The 20808-nt window shown below is 54.8% G+C and overlaps 1 protein-coding gene across 8 annotated transcripts in view; it reads right to left on the bottom strand.

The window, feature by feature from the left end:
• Slc12a7 (solute carrier family 12 member 7) overlaps window positions 1–20808 on the bottom strand; it is an 89843-nt gene that overhangs the window by 22152 nt on the left and 46883 nt on the right. For 6 of the 8 annotated variants that reach the window (XM_074077772.1, XM_074077777.1, XM_074077773.1 and 3 more), the window contains exons 2-12: window positions 14431–14525; window positions 13802–13924; window positions 9648–9794; window positions 8377–8431; window positions 5693–5823; window positions 4196–4437; window positions 3108–3319; window positions 1907–2074; window positions 1641–1739; window positions 1216–1273; window positions 426–600 (exon numbers count right to left, since the gene is read on the bottom strand). In XM_074077772.1, coding sequence (XP_073933873.1) covers window positions 426–600; window positions 1216–1273; window positions 1641–1739; window positions 1907–2074; window positions 3108–3319; window positions 4196–4437; window positions 5693–5823; window positions 8377–8431; window positions 9648–9794; window positions 13802–13924; window positions 14431–14525 — 1505 coding nt within the window. Of the gene's footprint in view, window positions 1–425; window positions 601–1215; window positions 1274–1640; window positions 1740–1906; window positions 2075–3107; window positions 3320–4195; window positions 4438–5692; window positions 5824–8376; window positions 8432–9647; window positions 9795–13801; window positions 13925–14430; window positions 14526–17908; window positions 18021–19576; window positions 19984–20808 lie in introns of those variants that run through there. The other 2 variants (XM_074077778.1, XM_074077774.1) reach the window with 2 other exon arrangements.

Here is a 20808-nt window from a genome sequence, read left to right as displayed (position 1 = left end):
AGTCACCCAGGCCAGGCTGCTTTGTTACAGCAGCTGTATGATGCTCATCTGTGTCAACAACCTTCAAATGCATTCCAGAGAGCGCCTTGGTTAAAGAGAGGATGCGAGGTCCTGGGACACAAAGTCCCCTGCTAACTTGTCAATGAGGTCATCCAAGGTGTGTCCTCTGCAGGCCACATGGACAAGCATGGCCCACTGTGAGGACCTCATAGCACAGGAGCTGTCTTGTGCTCAACCCAGCGGCCCATGGGAGAAGTGACCACCAGGGGGTCCAGAGGTGAGATGTTTGTCCGCTGTCTTTACCCTAAAGGTCCTGCTCTGGTGCAAAGCCGTCAGGGACTGTTGCACACCCAACCCTGACCTTCCCAGGGTCTCCTCCCCTCAGAACAGCAACCGGCATCCACCCACTACAGCTGAGGGCTCACCTGCAGGAAGGGGACAATACCGTCTCGGGCAATGGCCTGCAGCAGGCGGGGTGCCCCGGTCAGGCTCTGCAGGCCAGCACCACAGGTGGAGAAGAACGAGCCAATGACGATGACCCAGGGGGATGGCCAGGCCAGCATGCCAATGACCAAGTTCCCCTGCAGAGCCTCCCCAAACCTGCAGGTGGGCAGGGAGCACAGTCAGCACACAGCTTCCAAAACTGAGCTGAAGATGATGACAATGTCTGAGACAAATCCCTGGACTGGGGGAGGGGTAGGTCCAGACCAAAGAGCCCACTAGCCCAGGGCCCCCACAAGATTGGCCAGCATCCTCTGAAGGGGTTTAGTGTGGGAGCATTGCTTCCCCATGTACTCTGAAGAGACTCAGGTCTTGCCCAGAGTCATTGTCACCCACTGTCACTTCTGAAGAGGTGGCGTGTCCATTGTATCCTCACCATTGGGGCTCAAAGACCCCTTGGGGCCCAGAAGTTCTGAAGAACAGGTGCATACCCTAAAGAGAAATGGCCAGCAACAACCTAACAGGACGCCTCTGCTTCTCCACCCAGTGGCGGGCCCTGAGGTCCCATGGCTCCTGTCCTTGCCCCTGCGCCCCACCCCATCAGGCATCAGGTGACACATATCATCTCGGTCAGGCAAAGGGCAGCCCAACGCCAGGACAAGGCTTTTGAGCTCCCAGCCTTGGAGTGAGTGTAATTTCAAAGCTCAAGTCATCCTCAAGGAAAGACAGTGCTGACCACACAGCCCGTCCATCTTGCAGAGAAAAGCAGCGTACTTATCTCGCAGGACCACACTCTCAATGCAGGCTCCAAAAAGCACAATGCAGGAGAGATCTGTAGCTTGAGCCAAGGAAGGCCAGTCCGGGAAAGGCAACGGCCCCTGAGGCAAGCTCCAGGATGGGCTCATGCTGGCCAGCGGCCCCAGACCCAGGCTGGGCCTGGACACCGACCCTGTGCCCTCCCTCCTGGGCCAAAGCCATGTATCCAGTGGCTGGGTCCCCATGCCCCAGCCCCACTGCTGTGTTCAGGACCCCACTGTCCCGCATCTCGCTGTGGCTGCACAGAACAAGGCCTCAGGGTGGTCAGGAACCACCCACACCTGGAAAGCCACCCCAGGTGGGTCCATGGTGGTGGTGGGAGGAGGTTGAGCAAAGGTTGGGAGGCTGCACTCCGACCCTGCCAGTGCTGGGACAAAGGATACAAATGAAAGACGTGGTCATGATGGCCATAATGGTCCCTGTGGGGATGGACTTCTGGGCGTCCTTGAGGTCCCCAGATCGGTTGGATCCTGCCATGATGCCTGCAGAGCAGAGGAGAAGCCGCCAGTGCCAGGCAGACCTGGAGAACGCCATGCAGCAGGATCCGACCGCAGCAGTCAGAGGGTACAGCCGTGACCACGGGTGCTCGCTACCTCTGGGACTAAGAGACAGACACAGATGGAGAGGGCAGGGGAGGACAGGGCCTCACCAGTCACCGACGGGAAGTAGATGCCGACCAGCATGGTGAAGTAGGTCATGATGTCCGTGAGGACGTATGGCAGCCCGCTAGGCCGGCCCTCCTCAGGCACTGGCACAGAGGGCACACCCTTCTTCTCCACGAAGGCCCCCTTGTCCGAGTACATGCCCCACAGGTTATCTATGGGGAGAATGGGCTATGCTAGGAGACTCTGCAATGGGGTTCTGAAGTGTTCTGCCCCAGCTTCCCCCAAAAGGCCTCCACGACTGCAGGTGAAGATGCTTGCTGATTTCAAGGATGCCCAGTGGGTGAGGACCGCATCTGAGAAGCTGCCTTCCCAAACTTCAGTGTGAGGTTTCAGTGCTAAGGGACCTTGAGCTCCCAAAATAGCCACCAGCATCCCAGAGCCCTCAGTGCAGGCCCCAGCCAATGGGGAAAGAGAGCAGAACCTGCAATGGCACAGACCCTGTGTACATCCTGGGGAGCACCATAGCTACCTCTTCTCCCCACCCCCCAAGCCAGGCTCAGCACAGCTTCACAATGCCTGTGGAAACCCCACAGGGACCTCCACACAGGCCTCCCGCTGCCTTCCATCCATTCCACTCTCTGCCTCCATGAGACTCGGGACCACCTCCTCCAAGGGACTTGCCCTGTTCCCCTCCCTACCTAACCAGTCTGGATATGGCTCTCAGCCAGCATCACTGATGTCACAGCATGCCCTTGGGGGATGCATATGACCCCAACCTTGCATGGGTGGCCACCTAGGGATGGAGCACTCAGGCCTCTCAGAACCATTCCTTTTACTACAATGCCAGGCCTGTCTTCTGGTACAGCAGAGAGAGGAGCCACAGGGTTTACTTCTCAATCATGGAAGAATGCACAGGTGGGCAGACCTGGTCACCACACATGGGAATTGTCTTATTACAGAAGTCCCCACATACGCTGCTCTGAGGTCACAAACATAAACGTGTGCTCTAAGAGCACTGGCTGGCCTGGCACACCACACGTGGTTCCCACAGCTCTGGAGGGGTGGGAGGTGCCATGCAGGGTCCACCCACACCGATTGGCAGTGGCTGGGGAGGGATGGCCTGGACTCAGGTTTGACTGGACCACAGGGACTTGGCCAGGCAGAAGGGCCAGGGCCTCAAGAGTGGCCTCAGATGACCATGCAGCGCTCGCAGTCCTCCCTGATGAAGACCCGGCTGGTACTTACCCAGGAAGACACCACTGGCCACACCAGGGATGCCCTGGATCTCTGTGACATTATTTTGTACAAAGTACTCATCGCAGGTGGTGCTGGGGCTGGAGCCATTGCAGAAGAGTCTCCAGAGCGCAGTGGTCACCGTGCTGTTGTTGACCATCTGCACTTTGGCACAGGTGTCGAAGCTGCGCTTTGACAGTGTGCGGTTCCCCAGGAGACAGACCCTGCAGAGGGAGGGACCATGGTTCATTTTTACCGCTCTTTTTGGTGGATCCAGTGGGAGGATCAAGGTCTCCCAAGTAGTTCTGATGTATCACACCTGCCAGTGACAGCAGGGACCACAAGCCTGGGCCACCATGAAACTAGGCTCCAGCAGCATGGGGAAGGGGCACCCATACTCAGACCCTCAGCTGGTCAGAGCTTCTTGCCTCCTCTGCCATGGGCAGGTCACTCAGGAAGGAAGGAGGCTGCTGTCAGCGAGAGGACCCCTCCATACAGACAGCAAGACCCTTAGTGGGTTCAGCCCCATCCCAGCCCCACAGCCCTACCTAGGCCCATTGCCCCTACCCAGCCTGTCCAGAGGAGCCCAGGCTCTTTTTCGGTCTTTCTCATGGGTGGTGACCCATCCCACATGCTCACTGGCTCACTGTGACCCTGGCCACCCCTTCTCAACTACTTTGTCCCTTAGAGGTACAAGAAAAGAACTCCTTTGAGGAGTTTCTCTGAGGACAACATAGCCAGGTCCAGGAGAAGTGAGAAGGGACCACAGTGGAGCTCGGCCAGTTGACCATCCACAGGCTATAGGCCTCCCCAGAACATGGGGGCCTTCACCAGCCTCCTGTCCTCAGATGCACCTAGCCCCAGCTGCACGGGCACCAGTTCATGTTTCCTCAAAACAACCCCACTAGGGAGCCTAAGAAGTGAGTGACCACCCAGGACACCTCCACATGTCCTTCCCCTAGAGAGGAGCTGAGAAACAGGAAGTACGGAGGGGAGAAGCAGCAGAACCCAGAAGATCAGGGCCCAACCCCTGAATGGACACCATTAGATGACTCCAAGCCGGATGGAGGGACAGACCCCAGGACAGCCCTGGGACTCACGCGATGTCAGGAGGGGCGAAGGCTGTCTTGATGACACCAGCATAGATGGCCATGATGGAGAGTACAACGCAGGCCAGAAAGACCAGGGCCAGCTTGTTCACGTACTTCACACCCACAAAGACCACCACAGCCATGAGGGCCAGCGTGCAGCTGCCATACACCCGCATGTTGTTCAGCAGCGCAGCTGCCTCGCTGCCTGTCTCCTCCGCCTCGAAGATGGCAGCACTGGGGGAGATGTAGGTCTGTGGGGACAAGCAAGTCGGGAGGACCAGGACTCACCTGCCCCAGGACCTCCACCCTGCCTTGAGACAGTCCACAGCCAGACCACCTCCCACAGGAAGGCTTCATCCCCCACCTCAGCACAGTCAAACAAAGCAAGCCAGGCCTAAGGTCACTAGAAGCAGTGACGAGACCCTCAGCACAAAACCGCAGTAAACAGCACTGCCCAAGGCGGCCCTGAGTCCCACACCTGAGTCACTCTTCCTTGTCCAGTTCCCACAAACTGCTGGGCAGCTTGTGGCCACCAACAAAGGTAATGGGGCCCTTTCAGCCAGGACAAAGGAAAGAGAGCTGGCAGCTCCTGATCTCTCTCTCTCCCTCCCTCCCTCTCTCCCTCCCCCCAACCTCTCTCTCTTCTCCCTTCCTCCCTCCCTGGTCACTCCCAAGCAGACAAAAGGCCTATGTGATGAGGAGCAGGTCTCCTGCCAAGAACCTCACAAAATGCTAGGGCAGCTCCTCCATCTTCCAGTGGTAACAACACAACTTCCTCAGCATGAACACCAGGTTCCAGGACACCTGGGTACCCAGGAGGCTGGGGCCAGCCCCACTGACTGGACAACAAGTTTCCCCTGCTTCCTTGAGCCAGACTGAGGCTCAGCCACTGCCCTAGTTCCTGCATATTCTGCAAGCGCCTTCTCTGGGTCTTACACAAACAATGAGGAGGAGTGAGGTCCACAGGGGATTGTAAAGTCCCCAGGCCGACCACGCCACCTCTGAGGGACCAACAGGACACTTTTTCTTAAAAGCCCACCAAAACTCCAAATGCAAACACAAGTTCCAGGAGAACCACTTTGCAAAGGGTCCTGCAACCTTTGCTAGCAGATAAGGAGTAGCACCTAAGCAGAAATGCAGTACCCAAGAGTAAATCAAGCAGGGACACAGGGAAAGGGCCACAGTCCGGGCTGAGGGGCTGTTCAGGTCCAGTTTTAGAACCTGCCTCCTGAGACAGCATGGACCACAAGGCCACATGCCCATCCTGGGCCCAGATCCATGGCCCAGACAGGGGCTACTGAGTGAGCATGCAGGTCACTGCTGAGTGGCCAGCATCCAGTGGCTCCAGCCACAGCCCAAGCCAAGGAGGCCTGAGGCACTGGCTTTGAGAGCCCGACACAGCAAGGTGGCCAGAGCAGCAGGTTAGGGGACAGTGCTCTCTCAGTGTCAGGTAAACGGGCAAAGAAAGACCCTTGAGAAGGGAAGCCATTCCAAACACACACTCACCAAGAAGATCTCGATGGTCCCCAGGATGTACATGGCCCCCGCAAACGTCGTGCCCAAATAGAAGCAGAGGCCAACAGCCCCTCCAAACTCAGGCCCCAGAGACCGGGATATCATGTAATACGAGCCTCCCGCTGGAAACAAAGGGACAGCACCGTTCTCTAAGAATTCCACACATTCTGGGGACAGGAGCAGCATCTCTGAAAGGGGATGTGCAGCTGAGTCCACCCTCAAACACCATGCAGGAAATGCAGGGAAACATGCCTGTGGCCCAGCACTCAGGAGAGAGGCAGAGGGAGGAAGATCGCCCTCGGGCCCTTGCTCGAAAAAATACAAAGAAAGAAAATGCCTTAGGAGGTTTTGCCTTGTGAACCCCGGTGTCCACCCTAACTGTAGGAGGTGGCTGGCATGTGTCATGAAGAGCTGTCATATGCCAAGAGGGCACAAAACCCTGACAGAGTGCCTCCAGCTCCAGTGGGGGCAGGGCTTCCTTACAGACCAACAGACACCTGGTGGGAGAGGGGGATCCAGAGCCTTCCTGTTCAGTGTGCAGTCAAGGACTAACAGGGCCACATGGAACTTGCTAGAAATACTAGGCCCCAGTCCGCCTCCTCATCAGAATGTACATTTACATGAGCCCCAGGGTCTCTTCTCCCCACCACACCCCACCCCACCCCACCCCACCCACTTCACTCCCAAAATGTGGGAAGGCTCCCCCTGCAGGCTCCTGGAGAAAAGTTTGCCATATTTCAGTGATGGACCAACATGGGACTCTGTTAACCTTCATTTTCATCTTCAAAAACAGGATGAGGAGAGCAGAGGTTGTTTGAGAGCCATTTGGTGCATCCTGCATCACACTTAAGAACCCTCTGTGTAGGGCTGGTAACCACAGCCACGATCACCCCAGTTGTTCTGTCCACCAGCCAAGCTGCTCTGCTCTTAGACTCAAACCATCAAACCTCAGCAGGACAGTGGGAAGACCGAGGACCACTCAGGATGCACCTTCTACCTCCATGAGAGCCAACATTGAGAGTGGAGCTCCCAAGCCAGCATGCTGACTCCAAGCATGGACTACGCAAAGAAAGGGACTCCCTTCACGGACAGTCAGGGGAAAGCAGAGCCCCTAGGGAGACACGACAGCAGGGTCCTCGCACGCCCTCCCTGTGGGCTGCCAACAGGGCACTTCCTAGCACCCATGCTGCCAGGGGCTATGGTTCTGCAGAGGAGGAGTAGCTATCTGGGACTTAAGGTGCAAAACAAGCCCGACCTTATTCATCCACACAGGGGACATCAGAAGTGCCAGGGGAGCAGAGATAGCTCGAGTGAATCTAGTGGCAAATCAAGAGATGTCACCTATTACATGTGCATCACCTAACACAGAGCTCCTAACAGTTAACAGAGAGCATCTTGCTTCACCTTTCCCATGAGATAAATGTTCACCAACCCAGCTAAAGAGTAAGCAGGATTTTGACCCCACAGGAACCTCTATCATCCACTCACATTCCTTGCATGGGGGAGGTTATTTCACGGCAAAATGGGGGAACAAGTAGCCATGATTGCATGGGCTCGAACGCCAGCAAGAATGTCAGAGAACACGACCCGAGGCCCAGCCCCATCCCCCTCCCCTCAACAACCACTGTCCCTGCAGGACTTCAGTTTAGTCTTGAAAAGGATGCAGTGTATAAAGAGAATGTAGTTTATGGGAAATTAAAATTCAAAATAAAAGGGTTAGGGTCATGGCTAGGCCCTGGTCATGTGAAGAATGTCAGCCAATGTCCACAGGGCCAACGTGTGATTTGGCCTCCCCCCTCATCCCTGCTCCAGCAGGATGGCAGAGTTCCCGACTCAGGAGCAAGTGGCCTCCAGGCTTGCGGAAGAGGGAGCAAGACACCAAGGGTGCTGGAGGCAAGGCTCAAGACCTGCCTGTCAGGCACCAGACCCTGAGTTCAAACTCCAGTACTGCCCAAAAACAACCAAAACCCAAAATCCAAAAATCTGAGATGTAGTGTCCCTCACCTGGTTCTAGAAGAGCCCACTGTGAGGTCAGGCATGGTGGCTAATGCCTGCAATCCCAGCTACAGGGTAGGATCATGTTGAGGTCAGACTAGGCCGCAAGTTCACAAGACCCCATCTCAATTAATGGCTGGGCACAGGTGGAGTATGCCTGTCATCCCATCTGTATGGGAGAAGTCCAGGCTGGCCCAGGCATAAAGCGAGACCCAGTCTCAAAAATAACCAGCACAAAAAAGTCTGGTGGAGTTCAAATGCCAGTACTGCAAAGAAAAAGAAAAAGCCCGCTGTGCCCTTGGACAGTCATGGGAGGAGGCCCCAAGGCCCGGCACCAGCTTGCCCATTCTCATGTGTAGGGGAAAGACCAGAGGTGCTCAAAGGAGGTCATGGGTGGCACACTGAGGGCACGTGGCTTTGCAGGAGCCTGGGTCCTCCTGAGGGGCATATGCATCTCCTAGATATGGAACTCTGTCCTCATCAAAGAGGATGAGACTGCTCTCTGCCTCCCCTGGGCAATGGGACACACCAGTGCCAACCTTGGGTGAAAGATTAATGGCCAGGTCACCAACACTTTGAAGACAGAACGGAGGTGGTACCCATTCATGAGATGCGGGTACCACGCTATGAAAAGACTCATGTCAACCAACTTGATGCCTTAGGCAGTGGGCACCTCTTACCTGGGACCACACCGTTGGTAGCAATGGCGCTCATGGAGATGGCGGTCAGCATCGTCTGCAAAGAGACAGGTGGCCCTTCAGGAAAGGTGTGCCCCAAGACACTCCAACGTGCATCAAGCCTGGGGCCCGGCCTCTCTCTTCCAGGCTCTTGACCTCAGAGGAGCTGCTGAGTGACCAGGAATGAGGCTTCACAAATGCCTCACTGGCTCTCAGCCTTTCCCCAAAAATCACGAAGCTAGCCCTGCAGGCCAGAGGAAGCCCCAGGCTCTGGAACCCACCTAACCGCAACTGGGTGCCCAACCCCCTCCCTCAGGTGAGCCCCAACTGGACATCTACCGACTGGTGGAACACAGGGAGGGTGCCTCATTAGTTGTGTACCTCTACAGGTCACAGGGGACCCCATCTAGTATCCACCTCCCCTGCGGAAAAAGGAGGGTATGCAGGTGAGTCTGGGCAGGCTCTGCCTTCCAGTTACCATCCTCTGCTCAGGAAATTCTGTCTGTGGGCACCAGGAAGTTCCAGAGGCCACATGGAGTGACCAGCTAGGGGACAGGCAGGTAGTTGACTTGCAGCAGAGGTTAAAGGGCACCTCCACTCATTCTCTCCAGAACAGGGTAATTAATTAAAAGAGCTAAATTATACTTCTCCTAACCAGGTAAGAGGAAAGGAGAAAGCAGGTTGGGGAAAGAGGTGTGAGGCACAACAAGAGGTAAGCCAGATATAACAAAAAGTGGAGGGAGAGAGGACTCCATGTCACCAGAGACTAGCACAAGCACATGGGAGGGCAGCTTGAGTCGGCTCCACTGCCCCAAGTCTGAGTTGAACAAGTTACAGACTTGTGTCCCTTTCTCTAAAACAGGGACCACTAAAAATGCCCATGAACTTTCCAAAACAGAAGGTGGTCTTACGAAAGAACAGGACTCTGCTGAGTGGCAATGGCGCCCACCCCCCCCCACCCCTTGCCCACGGAGCCCTCGGCCCATGGCCTTCCTGGACAGGAAAATGCCCCTTCTCAGACAGACAGACACAGCCAAGGCAAGTCCCACTGGACCAGTCTATAACTCAGTCTTTGTCACGCTGGAAGGGGCGCCCTGTCTTCCCTAACGGGAGTCCAGGTCTGAAGGGGGCGGCTCTCTGGAGTGGGCCTGCAGGGCAGTCCTGCATTTCTGAGCACTGGTCTCAGGGGCACAGCGCCTAGCTCAATACCCACAGGTGAGGATGCCACACCTGGGGCCACCTGGAAAATGCCAGAGTCAGCCTCAGCCACTCACGCAGGTACAGCACATGGAAACAATGAGGAAGGACTCCAGGACACCGGCGGCCCCCACGATCCACGTCAGCCGCAGGAAGAGAATCACACCCAGGATGTTCTGCAGGCAGGGCAGGTACACACCGATGAAGGTGCCCATGCGCGGAGCCTGGAAGAGAGCACCCATCTGTGGTTACGCTCAGAGGTCAGGGGAACAGAGGGACCAGAGGAGGGACTCAGATAGCCAGGTGCTGAAACTGCAGGACTGGCAGAAACACCTGGCAGAAAACCAAGGCCTCAGGGGTCCAGAGTAGGACCCAGGCCGTTCAGGGCAAGAGGCCTGGGGAGGGGAGCAAAACTACACCAGGCAGAACAGAGAGGCGCTGCCCAGCTCTGCCACCAGCAGAACACTAGGGGTGGGGGAAGGCTGAGAGAGCAAGATGGGGTCCTGGCTGTGTCTGGCAGCTCAGGTGTTGACCCTGACCTGGGCAGTTGAGTCATCAGGGAGAAGTGAGGCCAAAGGGAGGGCTAACCAAGGGCCACTACCCATACACTACAAACCTTTACAGCTTAACACCCACCCTAGCAGGGACCCGTGACACCTTCGGTCCACGTGTAGGAAGATCTGCCCTGTGTTCCCTCCTCGGAGCACAGGGATTCACTCCTCAATCAAGCAAACCAGCCAGAGCAAAGGCCACCAAGGTGGCTGGAGCTGCTGGGCACAGGTGTCAGCGCCCCGTCTAGCCCCACCACAAGCCAAAAGCACTTGGCTCAGACCGGGGCCACAGTCAGCACAACCGCAGCCACTGTTGGGAGACAGGCTCAGGATTTCAGGGACATGATGGCTCAGAGTGCCCATCACAGGAAGACATTTTAACAGGAAACACATCTCAATTTAGATGAATACAGAACGAGCTGGGAAGGATTTGTCTTGAGCGCCATTCCCTGAGGATGATGTTCACAGGCCACTGCAGAACGAGGCCTCACCCAGAAGCCTAGCAGAAGACATCCGGAAGCCCCAGCTAAGGGAGGGCCTGGTGGTCACATTCTGGTGCCTGTGATCATGATGGGCAGACTCCAAGGAGAAGACACTGACCACCACCACGAGGACAGGTAGTACACAGGATCCTCCCACTGAGAGTAAGGCGGATGAGCTGCAGAGTTCCACTGCCTGAGGCCCAGGGGTCTTAAGAGAGGGTGGCCAGAATATGGGGAGGTTGGGTCTGAAAGTCTGGGAAGCTTGCCCTGAGCCCCAGGAGGACCAGCGGAGACTGTGTCGTGCTGGGTCTGGGTGGATGGCACAGCAGGACAGCACGCAAACAGCAACCTCACGTAGCTTCCCTCCCACAGAGTCTGGACACTGCATTTTTGAGGGAGAGGACCAAAGTCTTTAATTTGGCTCTGGACTCTGCAAGTTGGGCAGAAAAAGGTCTTCAGGATTTTTTGGTTGTATAAAGGTGAGAAGATGTATGTATGGCACACCACAGTCCAAAACAGACTAAAAGGCTAGAGCAGGGACATGACAAGAAGTGACCCTTCCAGGCAGAGCCATGGCTGGCCAGCCTCCTGGTCCACACATGGCTGCCTGCTCACCAGGGCTTAGTCCCAAATCCTAGCAGTCCCAAGATGAGAAGTCCAGGAGCTAGCTCTGCCCAGTACCTCAGTGCCTGGGAACTCTGGGTCCTTCTGAAAGGGCATGGATCACTCTTGGCCTCCCAGTTGCCCTATGAAAGGCAGCTTTGAAGGACTGACCTGACCCAATTATGGCTCAGGAGGCACGTCAGTGGGAAAGCATGCCGGCTGGGGAAATGGATGCCTGCCTCTGGGGATGCTCGGCCGCAAAGGGACAGTGTGAGCCGACTCTGCCCCTCCCTCCCAGGGACCTAACTGGTCCCGAGTGGGATAGCCAGTTCATTTGCAGCCAAGACCTGCCCATCCCATTACAGACCAGCTCTGCTGAGGGTAAAACGGTGTCCCTGGATCCAGTCTGGGGCACCAGTGCCACATCCCCAAGGGACACTGTGGCCAGAGAGCTGCAGTGCCTGGGGGTGGGACAAAAGGTCCTAGGACATGACCAGGCACACTGTGTACAAACCCAACAACCTGCAACACTTGGCTTAAGGGTGCAGAGAAGCCAGGCACTTTCCATGGTACCTCCGGGGGAGGAGTGGAAGAGAACATGCCAACGAGACACTGTCCTGGTAGAGCTGGGGCAGCAGGTGTGGGGTCAGCACCATGAGCCGGGCTGGGCGGTACCTGGAGCTGGGCAGAGTTGAGCAAGCTGAGACTGAAGGTCGGTTCCCAGAAGTGTCTGGACCAGGACCCCATGGACAATATCTGTTCCCTGACACAGGCCAAGGTCTCCCAGACACAAGCTCCAGCAAAGACAGACAGACAGACAGATGAATGGACATGTGTACCATGGACAGGGAAGGACTGGTGCTCCCAAAATCCTGAAAGGGCCAGAGCAAGGCCATGAACCAGTTCAGGGCATGGGTGAAGCCCCCAGAGATGTGAATCCATCATTGTGCCCTTGCACGCCTTGTGTAGCTGTGACTTGCCACCTCGGAGAGGACACTGCAGAGAGCCCTGCTGGGGGCCCAGGAAACAGTGTGGTCCAGAGATGGCTTCTGGGGAGGCCCCTCTGGGCCAGGACAGGCAGGGCCAGGCTAGAGTGGAATGCCATCATCACCCCGAACCCTGTCCCCAAAAGCCACAGGCCCATCAAAGCTACACCCAGCTGTACCATCTCCTATGCCTTCAATCTCAACAGTACCAAAAACAAACACAGAATACCCTTGAAATACAGTGTTAGCTGCTGTGTTCACAGTAAAGGGGGAGGAAAGAAGAAAGACATCTGCCACTTGTGTCCTGACTTCCCGCTGACGAAGGTCAGGCTGGACACTGCATGTGGGAGGCACTCAGGGAGCAGTTGGATGTGACCTGCAGGGTGGAATGGAGGGCAGAGGGCCAGGAGGGACTCAGCCATCACTGTTCCAGTCAAGTGGCATCAGAAACCCCACCCACCAGAGAGAACTTTAAATAGTGGTCCCAACCACTATTTAAAGACTCAGTCATCACTGAAAACTTGGTGTGCACATGTAGGCACGTGTACTAGCACTTGGGGACATGGACTTTGTGGAGACCGGGGCTGGGCAGACATGATCCCGCCAACCTCTCATAGCCTTGAAAGATGCAGCCTGCACCAGGTTCTCTTCAGTGGCTTTTGTTTGTGTCTTCTGATTGCACAATAATATAAAGATATTGGAAGAAATTTAAGAAGCAGAGGGAGGGGGAGGTAAGGAGACGCCACACTAATCACAGATGTTCCCATTCCACCTGCACATAGCCTTCTCCCACAGCTACTCCCACAGCTGACCACTGGCCCTTCCCCTTACAAAATGCCCCAAGTTTCCATCACATTCTGGGACCTGTGCTGGAACCCCGTGGGACCTTCTGGTGGTTCCCACGCTCAACTCTGACACAGCTGTCTGGAAGCCCATCTTTCTACAAGAGTCCTCAGAGTAGCTCTGTTTATCTCTCAGGAGGAAGTTCCTAAGAAACACAATTCAGGTCCTGGGATTAAAAGCAATAGCAAGAGCAAAGGGCAGAGGGCAGGGGACAGAAGGCGGAGAGAAGGGTGGCTCTATGCACCTGGGGCTCAGCTGTCACTCCATCTGCTGGGAGCCACTCTGAAGCAAAAGCCTCAGAGACCACCTCAGAAACCCCTCCCGCTAGAGAGAACAGGGCTTTGGAAGGGCTTTTTGAGAGTCAGGGCGTTAGGGAAGGTACCAGAGAAATACAAACCACCATTTAAAATCCAAAAGCTCAGTGTCTGTGGCCACTCGGGGCCCAGAGCTCAGAGCCATTCCCCGGTCCTCTGGAGCTACATTGCCCAGCTGACCCCTGGGAAGGGAGTCCTGCATCCCTCACAGGATGGCCAAAACCTGAGTTCCTTCTTAAACACCCAAACCTAGAAGTCACGCAAAGGTGCAGGGCACAGACAAGGTGTCCACCGAGACACACAGCATTGGGAAAATGAAGGAGCCATGACCCCTCGCGAAGCATAAGATTGGAATTGACTGTAACACCGAGCAAGAATATTCTCTCATCAGAAACTGCCAAGGTCGCACCCTGGGGCCCAGAGGGACAGCGGCGGGAGCAGGCAGGTGGTACCTTGATCTCCCGCCGGCGGAAGTCCTCATCTTCCTCGTGCTCCACCACGCCCTGGCTCAGGTTGGTGTAGGTGGCCAGCTTGTTCAGCAGTGAGGACACCATGGGGTTGCTGTCCATTTCCTCCTGTGTGGCGTGAAGCACTGGTCTTGAGTAGGCCTTCAACACCCCACATCAGCGGGTTACCTGCCCAGCACACCCCTCCATCCCCAGGGCTGGGTAGAGCTCAGCTTGGTCCTGAACTCCCAGGTCTGCAAGAGTCAGCAAGGCTCCTGAACACCTGTGTGGCAGGTCTGGAGTCAGGGGTTGGGGCACCAGGCCATGCTGAGAGGACCCAAGGAGGGAGTGGAATTCCAAGTGGTCCAGGGGCTCTGAAGGCCAGGACATCCCCACACTCAGGGAGCCCACGGAGAAGGTGCTGGCCAAGGGGTGCACCCTGACCTAACAGGGCAAGACAGGTGAATGGCTCTCCAGCTCTCTCACCCCACTGGGGTCCAGGCTGGCAGGCAGCCATCTCTGGGACCCTTGGCTCATCAAAGGTGGGACCCCTCGAGCTGAGCACTCCTTTAGTTTTCTACTTGAAAGCCACTGTCCTGAGCACCTTCTTACTTTCCTGGAGAAAATAAAATTACCTCAAAAAGCGCCATGTTCTTTCCTTCAAAGTAACTCTCTTTTTCCACTTCCACATTGTTGATGAACGGGCTGTTCTCTCTAGGATCTCCATTTCCTGCAGGGAAACAGTCCAGGTCAGTCTCAAGAGGAACCCAAGGAAGACTGGAGGGGCAAGCATTGGGGGCCTGCACCTTGTCCCCGCAGGTCACCTCTGGCCACCAAGCCTTCACTTAGGGCCCTAGCTAAGGATACCTGCCCACACATCCACATTCAAGGCGTCTGTGCGTCCCCAGCCCACGCACAATCTGAAAGTCATGCATCAGGCCACTCGCCCCAACCTCACCTGAACAATGGGACGTCCCCATTGCCATGGAAAACTCTCTTCTCATGGTAAAGCTGGGTAAGACCCACCTTCATCAGAGGTGCATCTGCCAGCCCTTACTGCTCACCCCACTGTTTGAGGGCAACTAAAAGGTTTCACTGCTTTTTCCAGCACCCTAGGGTTGAGCACTGGCTTCCCAGGTAAAATGGTTTGTCCTCCATCTCTGTCCTAAAGGCTGAGAAGCAGGGAAGGCAGGTGTCCCACAGACAGGCAGGATCTCTGGCCATGAGACAGCTGGTATCCACAGCCCAGGAGGCAGGTGTGGCCTCAGCCAGCCTGCTTAGATTACGTATGACTGAGCCTTTCTATGTCCTCAGGTGGTAGATGTGACTACCTGAGCCTATCTCCCCTCCCCCACCTACACACACCTCTGCTTCTGACCTATGACCAGACAGCAGCACCTATTCTTGTCCCCCACACGCACCAGGGGCCACCTGAACAGCTCACACGTCCCGTGACTCTTAAAGGGCCTTGTCCTGTATCACTGTTCCCCAACCCCAAAAGCCAGCACAGCTGTCCCCAGCCCACATGGGTTCCAAGCTCAGGATAAGCCTGGGTAGCCTAGCAAGTGGATATAGGGGCCGTTTATTAACCCCTTCCTCAGCAGAACCAGAGAGACGTGCCTCCACAGGGGCTCCCCAGCTTCAGGGACACAGGACATGCCTTGTGCCACCAAGTTCCCAACCCACCCTGACCTGCCTCAGTTTACCCACATGTGAGACGGGCCTCAGTCCTGTGTGTGATGCCTTAGTGGAGCCTCTGGGAGCTGAGACAAGGGCTGATCCTGCTCGGCCCCCACCACGTGGTCGCTTAGGAAACCTAGGGTCCCACAGAGGGACTGAGTGGCACTTCCCGGAGCCTAGAGAAAGGGTTCTGCTCTGAGTGCTGGTAGAATAGCAAGGGAAAGGTAGGAACTGTGGTGGGGGCCTCTGAGGTTGAAGGGGGCAGGGGGCAGGGAGGAAGCAAGAGAAACCAGGAACACCTCGGCAAACAGAGAGGAACCCAGTGAGGATAAAACCAGGGCGGTTCAGCCCCACAGTAGCACCCTACAGGGAGTTCATGAGCTCAGCAGCCCGGAGAGGCCCCTGTAGCTTCCCCACTCTTGCAGACAGGACCTCCCCATCCACTCTGCCTCTTTCTCTACCAAGTCCAGAGCCAATATCTCAGGAGTCTTAGACCCCACACTAGGGTTCCCCAGGGCAGGTCCATCCAGCAGTCATTACATGATAGGCCTGACCTCAGGGGCTTGGCCACTCTATCAGGTCCAGGAGGAGGAGGGGGCCTGACTCCAGTAAGCACAGGTCCAGCACAAAACACAGGATGCCTTGCATGCTTAGGGACAGTAGCATTTTCTTGGCCACACGGATACCTGGTCGTAGGAGGTTCTGCTGAGAGGTGAGCACGGGGCCGAGGTGTTTTAGCCACAGCCCTAGTGACCTCTTCCCTTGGAGCTGAAGTCCCCTCAGAAATATGAATATGATCCAGGACTTCAGGTGTCAGAGACAAAGGGCCAGCAGGTGGACTAAGAAGTGAATCACACAGAAGGCCTGAACTCAGCCCCACCAATGCTAGGGACCAGCTACCTCCCCTTCATGGACACAGGATACCCTGGGCCCTGCTGTGCCACAGGCTGGGGCCAGGGCAGTAATTCCTTGTATTGTTTTGCTTTTTCAAAGTTATCTGGTTGGGTCAGGTGCCGGTGGCTCACACCTGTAATCCTAGCTACTTTGGAAGGTAAGATCAAGAGGATTACGGTTCAATGCCAGCCTGGGCAAACAGTTCGAGGGACTTCACCTCCGAATAATAATAGAGCAACAATGGACTAGCAGTGTGGCTCAAGCAGCAGAGCACCCTCTTTGCAAGTGCAAAGCCCTGGGTTCAAACCCTAGTCCCATCAAAATTAAAATTAAAAGAAAAAAAAATAAATTCTGAGATTGCATTCAGTTTGGGAAAACTTCAAATCACAATATGACCCCTTTCATGTCACAAATTATGTGTTTTTCTGATTCTTCTGGGGACAATATCTTAAAAACCAGGCACTTCACCCACAAACTGGCCCTGCCTATCAGTGACTGATGCCCTCATGCTCGAAGGGCATACACACCACGGTTGGCTTTGTTTTGTTTTAACTGTAGCTTGAGTTTCAAATGCTCCAAATCCTGATGGATTACACTGGCCTTATGGGTTATTCTCCTGGTTCACAACACAGCTAGCCTATGGGTAATCAGTTTGGCCTTATGGGTGACCCCCTAGTTCACAGTATAGCTGTCCATTGAGAATCACAATGATCTCCACAAAGCCCAAACCCAAGGAGCTGACAGAGGTCCCCTATGCCCCACTCAGCTCCTTCCATCTCAGTGGAAGTCTGATCCAGGTCCCCGTTACAAACTCCGTATCAAGGCCATCGGGCCAGTGCACAAAGGAACAAGGCACTCCTAGGCCCCCAAAACGTGCCCAATATATGTTCAACACACAAGCAGTGGGAAAGACTTCAGTCAGGCCACAGCCTAGAAGTGGCTTCACTTTAATGAGTTTCCTCCCAGAGACCCACCTGGAGGCCCCCGACCCAGAGATGGAGCAACGCCAATCAGACAACCAGCCCTGCTGGTCACACTGCCTGGGAGACAGAGGCAGACCACAGAAAGATCCCAGGTTCCTTTGTGCAGACATCACAAGACTACTCAGTGAAACCTAAAAATCCTCATCGTGACCATGTCAGTTCCCCGACCTTGGTGACTGCAGCTGAGTTTTTAGGAAATCCACCCAAGGAGTGGCCCCGTATCTGCTACATACTCTCAGTCATTCAGCAAGAAGTGTGTGAGAGACAGAGAGAAAGAGGTGGAGGAACGAGGCAGGAGAACAGAGAGCAAGAAAACACAACATGCAAGGACTGGGCGAAGGGAAATCAGAAATCCCTCCTACTGCTGCAGTTCTCTGAAGTCTGAAGTTACATCAAAATCGGGTGATACATTCAAATAAAAGAGAATTTCTGAAAATATCTCCTTTGGATTATGGGTGTTTCTGAGATGAAGTCCCTTCGGGGTCTGCTCCCCACGTCGAGTTTTCAGGGTACCCTGCTCAGTTACATGGGGGATCTTTGCAGTGACTCTGCTCACCTTAGACCACAGCTCCACCTAGAAGACATGAGGCCACACCTTGGCTAGGGCAGCAGGCGTCATCAGCTCCAAGGACACAGACGACCAGGGTGTGGCCTCAAGACCAACCAACCTTGGGAGGGGACAGATACAGGGTTTCAGGTTCTCCCTCTGATGCAGCCAATTCCACACTCATGACCTTGGACAAAGTCGCTGCTGCTCAGCTTGAGTTCCTGGTCACCAGGGAGAGGCAGCACACATGAAAGGACATGGAAGGGCAAGTGCTGCTCAGAAGCAGTCTCCCACAGCCAACTTGGGGCCAGGGTCTGCCAGTTGGATCTGTCACAGAAAGCGTAGCCTGGCCACATTGGGTTTTAGCAGTCACGACTAATGTTTGCAAGAAATCTCCGTTTACCTGAGACTTCTACCAGCTGCAGAGGTAGAAGTGTGCACAGAGCTATGGTCACTAAGACTAAGACTTAGGATGCAGCCTTCACCTTTCTGACACACAGTGTGACAAGAGGACGTCAAAGAAACAAAGCCCGAAGCACTGAGCAGACCCCCAAGCTTCCTTCTAGACTATCTGGGCATGTGTCTACTGTATAGAGGGCTGGGGGTGTGGTTCAAGTGGCAGAGAGGCCCTGAGTTCAAACCCCAGTATGGCAAAAAAAAAAAAAAAAATTACAGTACAGGACGAGCCTGGAAAAAAGCACTGAGTAAACACAGTACAAATAAAGTTGGGCTGGAGGGGCGGGGATAGGGTGGTGCACTCTTAATCCTACACTGAAAGCACCACACACCAGAGAGGTCGCATGGATCTAAGTGGCTACCATACCTATGGCTTTTCATCTTCCTGCTTATCAACATAACCCAAGTGCAGAAAACTGGGAAACACACACACAAGAACAGCAAAACTCAGCATCAGAATTTTGGCAAATTCCTCCAATTTGGGAACTGTGCTGAACCCAAGTTTACAACCAACCACCTTCTCTTGCCCTCAGTTCTAAACCATGATTCTCAGCTCCAATCCTTCAAAGAGAACACAGCCTCCCTCTTTCAAGAGGAGTCACTAAGTCACTGTCGATGCTTAGGAGCCTGGACAGAAAGAAAGTTCCCATGGAGGACGTCTCCATGGGGTTAAAACAAGCTGGAGCCAGTCCTGAACTGAGCAGACAGGAAAATGCCCACGGTCCGGTGCTCAGCCTACCGGCACCTGAAAGGACATCCCTGCTGGATTCTCCTGGAGCCAAGAACGCTTAATTAAAAAAATCAAATGCTTCCAGCTGTGGGATTCACCTGCATTTCCATAAAATGAAAATGCCACAACCTATTTTCTTCATTACCTAGAGGTATGAAAGTTTTAAGCTCTCTCCTAACTACTTTTAAATCTAAATATACTCAAGTTTGAGTTAATGTTTCTTGAAAGAACATAGACATTTAAAGTTTGCACAAGACACTTGAGTTAAACACACACGAACACGTTCAGGAATCACCAGGCCTGCTTCCAAGCCTATCTAATCCTTATGCAGAGAAGCTTTGACTTCAGAGGGGGCAGCCACTCACACAAGGAACAAGACCCCCACGACTCCACACACATCACCAGGCATGACCAGCCAGGACCCTGGGTCACCCTGAATGGCTGTTGTGCTCTGACTGAGATCTACTGAGTTCTAAGGCAAAACTGCTCACCTGCGGTGGCATCTCTGTCCCCATCAGGTTGCACATTCATGACGACTGGAAACATCCAAGTACAATGCCGGGCGGAGGACAGGCTGGTTGTGCAGCTGCTGGGAAGGGGGCTGGGTGGGCCACCACAGTGTTCTCACGAGATGTGTTCCTAAGGGGTGCCACTGCCCATCAGGCAGCCCCCAGAGTGCTGGGCACTGTGACAGGGCAGCCTCTGCCAGCCAAATGAAGCAGAAGAATAGTGTGACAAGGGACAGCCTGGCAGCCCAGATCAGGTGTCCTCTGCCAAGCACTGAAACACAGCCACCACCGCCGGCTGGAAAACAGAAGCCAGGCGGACAGTCCTCCCAGCTCTGGGTGCCTGTGTTGTGTGCTCAGGCCCAGCGGCAGGTCAGTTGTTTAATCACAGCATGGCCAATGGGTCACAACATTAACCATTAATGCTAACCCTCCACCAAAACCACCCCTTACACCCCCAGAAGACAGATCCATTTCTAACACACCTCCACATATAAGGAATGGACCTGTTCAACTTGCAGCTTCTACAGAAATGCCTTCGGAAACCTGTCATTTTATACCACTGAGCAATGACCTGGCCTTCACTGCATGTAACAGGAAGACTTATTTGTACCTCATCACCCAGGTTGAGCCCGGGACCCTCCAAAGCCGAAATGCAGGGAAACTAAGACAGTCACCAGACACAGGATTGTTCTCAACCCAGAAAGGCACATGGGGAGGCATCATTTGCTCAGCTCTGCAAGGCCGGTGATGACACAGGGAAATGTGTACAGGGGTCAGTCTGGGGTGGGGGTGTTCAAAGCCTGTCCTTCTCTGCTCTCTGCCTTACACCGTGACTGTCTGTGCTAGCTGGTTTTATCACTGAGAAATGTGACAAACATGGTATTAAAACAAGGACCTCCAGCCAATAAAACCTATGATGAAACAAGTAAGGTATGGGCACACACTGCTCTCTGCCCTGAAGCACCCCTCATGCAAAGGACAAGAGGGTGGAGGCCACCTGGCCCCACCCCTCCCAGAGCTTCCATAGCTGCTGAGCCCCCAGACACACAAGACTCATGAAAGGGAGGAGGGAGGAAGGAAGGACCAAAGGCACCAATAAGGGGGCTTCCTCTGGAATAGAGGGTGGGGCTGCTTATGGGATCCTCAGGAAGGCATGTCAGTCCAACCATCCTGATCGGTGGCCTGGGGGGAGGGAGGAGCGGGCCTGGGGTGGT

The sequence above is a fragment of the Castor canadensis genome, chromosome 6 (assembly GCF_047511655.1).
Source record: "Castor canadensis chromosome 6, mCasCan1.hap1v2, whole genome shotgun sequence".
In the NCBI taxonomy this organism is placed as follows: domain Eukaryota; kingdom Metazoa; phylum Chordata; class Mammalia; order Rodentia; family Castoridae; genus Castor; species Castor canadensis.
This window is presented reverse-complemented; position numbering and strand designations above follow the sequence as displayed.